A 4,469-nucleotide genomic window follows, 5' to 3' on the forward strand; every position below is an offset into this window, starting at 1 on the left:
GTTCCTGCAGAGGTTGGGCAGGACCTTGCACTCATCAATGTCTGCAAGAGGAAGGGAAGGACCTGTCACAGTGCCAGAGCTGCCTCTATCTCCATTCTGTTGTGCCAGGGCAGCTTGGACTGTCCCAGAGAGCCAAAGCCTCTACTAGTTGTAAAGGAACATCTCAGAAGCTTCTTGTCTACTCCAGGCACCCACTGTCCCCTCTGCCCCCTCACCTCTGCCATCAGTGGAGTACCCTGGGCCATGAGGACACATCTTCTTGTACTGGGCAGTGCCAGGGAGGGGGCAGAGCTCACACTGGGGGCCCCAACTGCGCCCACTGTTGCAGCAGCACTCGGACTTGGTGACCAGGTTGCGGTTGGTGGAGGACATCTGGCACATGGTCTGCAGGACCTCAGTGAAGCAGAAACCTTGGCGAGTGTCTGGGCAGAGAGAAGAGGGAGAGAAGTTCAGGATTGAGGCAGTGTTAGCATCAGGGATAATGGAGCAGCCTGTCCAGCCTGTGCCAGTGGCAGCATGGAGGGTGGTGTGGTTTGGTAAAGGTGATGCCCCAACAATCTTTCCACTTGGAATCCTAGAATGGTTTGGGTTGGAAGGACCTTAAAGCTCATCTCATTCCACCCACTGCCATGGGGGTGACACACAGCTTGTGTCCCAACTTTCCCTGAGGATCATCCAGCTTTTTTAGTTGTAAGAGGAAAAAACTTCAGCACAAGGATCTCCTCCAGCTCTGAAACCTTTCCAAGGGGAAGAGTGGGAAGGTCCAACACAGCCATTCCCCCAGGCAGGTGCTTTGAACAGAGACTTAAGGACAGGGGGAGGAATTTCAAGACAAAAGGATTAGAGCATGGAATCCCAGAGTGGTTTGGGTTGGAGAGACATTAAAGCTCATCCAATTCCATCCCCTGCCATGGGCAGGGACACACTCCACTAACCCAGGTTGCTCCATCCTTGAACACTTCCAGGGATGGAGCAGCCACAGCTTCTCTGGGCAACCTGTGCCAGTGCCTCAGCCTCTTCACAGGGAGGAATTCCTTCCCAATATCCCACCTATCCCTGCCCTCTGGCAGCGGGAAGCCATTCCCCCTTGTCCTATCAGCCCATGGCTTTGTCCCAACTGCCTCTCCAGCTCTCTTGGAACCCCTTTAGGTACTGGAAGATCTGGAGTTAAGAGCAAGAGCCAGAAGCTGCATATCCATGAGTCTTTTCCAGGGCAGTACCTACAGCCTTGTCACCTTGATGCCTTATCCAACCTGGCCTGGAACACTCCCAGGAATGGAGCAGCCACAGCTTTCCTGGACAACCTGTGTTGCACCACCCTCCCAGGGAAGAATTCCTTCCCAATATCCCATCCAACCCTGTCCTATGGCCATGGGAAGCCATTCCCTCTTTGAAACACCTGCAAAGCAGCATCTACCAAGGAGAAGCTGCTCCATGCCCAGCAGGACTTGGCAATTACCTATGCACTCTGTGCCAGAGGGGCTGACTTCAAAGCCTTCATTGCAGTCGCAGCGATAACTCCCCACGGTGTTGACACAGCGTCCATTGGGACAGATCCCAGGCTTGGTCCGACACTCATTCTCATCTGGGAGGGAAGGAAGGAACCACAGAGAGCTGTGCTGAGGCAAGGGATAAATTCCAGCTTCCCCTAAGTCCCTGTGCTACCACTCAGTTTGAAATGCCCTCACAGCATCCTTGAGGAGCATTTCCAACACCCTTAGGCAGCTGGAGACACATCCACTTGACATGGATCTCTCCCAGGGTGGTGAAATGGAGCTTTCCTGGCTTGCACATCCTCCACCTGCAGTGGCCAAGCTGCTGGATGCAGCTGGGTTGGCTAACTGTGCTCCTGCTGTGCCAGGAGGGGAACTGGGCTGGCTAACTGTGCTCCTGCTGGGCCAGGAGTGGAACTGGGTTGGCTAACTGTGCTCCTGCTGGACCAGTGGACCTGGGCAAGCTGTGTTCCTGCTGTGCTCAAAGCCTCTCCAGGTCTGGGCTGCCCAGTGTTGCCCCTTCCTTTGCAGCTCAGTGCAAAGAAGCTCAAGACAGCCATGGGAAAACTCAAAGGAAAGGACACATGGCACAGTGTCACCTTGTGCTGGGACTGTGATCCACGAGTCAAGGGGTGAACAGAAGTTCTGTGTGTGTAGGCATCTACTAGGAGGTTCTGACATATGGGGAGGAGCTGTTTGACCCAAGGCCATGAAATACAGCCCCATGGGCAATGCCTTGAAGAGGATGATGTCCATCCCAACTGGAGAGCCCTCCCAGCCTGCCCTGGTACCTGTGCAGCCCTCCCCATCGGGCCTGCGCTGCATTCCTGGTGGGCAGATGCACATGAAGGTGCCGATGAGGTTCTTGCAGAGCATCCCTCGAGACTCACAGTCATGCAGCCCTTCTGCACACTCATCCAGATCTGCAACAGAGACCTCATCAGAGCTCACCCTGCCAGCTCTGCACTGGGAACTGAGTGCCCACACCTCCATCAATCCCTGCAGCCTTGGTCCAGGCTGGTTGGCACACAAATAGTCATAGAATCATGGAATCCCAGATTAGTTCGGGTTGGAAGGACCTTAAAAATCATCTTGTTCCAACTCCCCACCATGGGCAGGGACACTTTCTACCAGTCCAGGTTGCTCGGAGCCTCATCCAACCTGGTCTGGAACACTCCCAGGGATGGAGCAGCCACAGCTGCTCTGGGCAACCTGTGCCAGTGCCTCAGCACCTCCCAGGGAGGAATTCCTTCCCAATATCCCATCTGTCCCTGCCCTCTGGCAGTGGGAAGCCATTCCCTGTGTCCTGTCCCTCCATCTCTTGTCCCAAGTCCCTCTGCAGCTCTCCTGGAGCCCCTTGAGGTACTGGAACAGACTCTAAGGAGCTTCTCTTCTCCAACCTGTCCTGGAACACTTCCACAGATGGGGCAGGACAATTTATCTTGGCAACCTGTGCCAGTGCCTCAGCACCCTCTGAGTAAAGAATTTCATCCCTACCAGCAAGACACCAAGGTGGGTGAGAGTGAGCACAAGGCCAGAGATGCCAGCACAGAAGTCTTCTCTGTCCACACACGGATAAGTGCAGGAATCTGGGGAGAGTTTGGGAGCTTCCCTGATGGAAGCAGAAAGGAGTTTTACCTCTGCACATCCTTCTGTCTTCTCTGAGGGCATATCCAGCTGGGCAGGTGCACTCATAGGAGCCAAAGGTGTTGATGCAGCGGAAGGCACAGAGCAGAGGGTTCAGGGAACACTCATTGATATCTGGGAGGAAGGAGAGAGGACAGAGCTCACCTTGGTTATCTCAGTGGGGCAGGATCAGTGCTGGACCTCCCCAGGACAGATCCACCCTCTCTGAGCATTCATCTCATGAGAACTTTGGTTCCTGCCATGGTCTTTGGTTGCAGATGGACAGACACCTGGTGTCTCAGCAGCTTCCATAGGGACAGGGTCCTGTCCCCTTGGGGAGGCAGCTCCTGTATTTAGGCAGCTCTCCAGATCTCCTCCAGGGCTCCAGCCTTGGGGGAAGCTGAAGGAGACCAGCACTGATACACACTAATAGATGAGCCCCAGGATGTCCTGCACCATCCACTGGAGGCTGAGCCAGGCAGTGACCCTGTGGGTCCCTCCCCCAGCCCAGGAGATTGGGAATGAAGAGTTGTTACCTTCACATGTCATCATGGGCCCTGGCTCAAAGCCCTCATCACAGGCACACTCGAAGCCTCCCACCACGTTAGTGCAGGTGCCATTCCCACAGGGATTGCCAATGGAGCACTCGTCGGTATCTGGGGGGACAGAAGCAGCTTAGGTGGAGGAGCTGGAGGGGAAAGGGGTGGGCTGGTCTCCTGATGCCAGAGCATTCCAACCCAGCAATTCCCTCTCTCACTCAGTGCCTCTGATGTAAGGAGGGTGAAAGCAGCAGGAGGTGTCCCATGGAGACCCTGACCCACACACACACCTTGACCCACACACACCTTTCCTACACAGACCTGACCCACACTGACCCTTCCTCACTCTCACAGACACTTCCCTACAGATGTTAACCACACAGACCTTTCCTTACTCACTCAGACCATTCCTTACCAAGACCTTCCCCACACAGACTCTGACCCACACAGACCCTTCCTCACCATCAGACCCTTCCTCACGGACTCTAACCACATAGGCCTTTCCTCACACAGATCCTTCCTTACCCACACTGACCCTTCCTCACCATCACAGACCCTTCCTCACCATCAGACCCTTCCTCACCCACCCAGACCCTTCCTCACCCACACAGACCCTTCCTCATCATCAGACCCTTCCCCACACAGACCCTTCCCCACCCAGACCCTTCCTCACCCAGATCCTTCCTCACCATCACAGACTCTTCCTCACCATCATAGACCCTTCCCCACACAGACCCTTCCTCACTCACACTGACCCTTCCCCACCATCACAGACCCTTCCTCACCATCAGACCCTTCCCCACACAGACCC

General features: G+C 55.1%; 1 protein-coding gene across 1 annotated transcript in view; it reads right to left on the reverse strand.

Annotated features, from left to right (window-relative positions):
- Positions 1–4,469, reverse strand: part of LOC103810038 (fibrillin-2-like) — a gene marked incomplete at its 5' end in the record, with an annotated part of 16,897 nt that overhangs the window by 6,757 nt on the left and 5,671 nt on the right. Inside the window, 6 exons of the mRNA XM_009082920.1 lie at positions 1–41; positions 216–422; positions 1,460–1,585; positions 2,285–2,416; positions 3,132–3,254; positions 3,656–3,775. The exon at positions 1–41 is cut by the window's left edge and continues 70 nt beyond it. Coding sequence (XP_009081168.1) covers positions 1–41; positions 216–422; positions 1,460–1,585; positions 2,285–2,416; positions 3,132–3,254; positions 3,656–3,775 — 749 coding nt within the window. The remainder of the gene's footprint in view (positions 42–215; positions 423–1,459; positions 1,586–2,284; positions 2,417–3,131; positions 3,255–3,655; positions 3,776–4,469) is intronic.

This window comes from Acanthisitta chloris, unplaced genomic scaffold, assembly GCF_000695815.1.
Source record: "Acanthisitta chloris isolate BGI_N310 unplaced genomic scaffold, ASM69581v1 scaffold8749, whole genome shotgun sequence".
Taxonomy (NCBI): Eukaryota; Metazoa; Chordata; class Aves; order Passeriformes; family Acanthisittidae; genus Acanthisitta; species Acanthisitta chloris.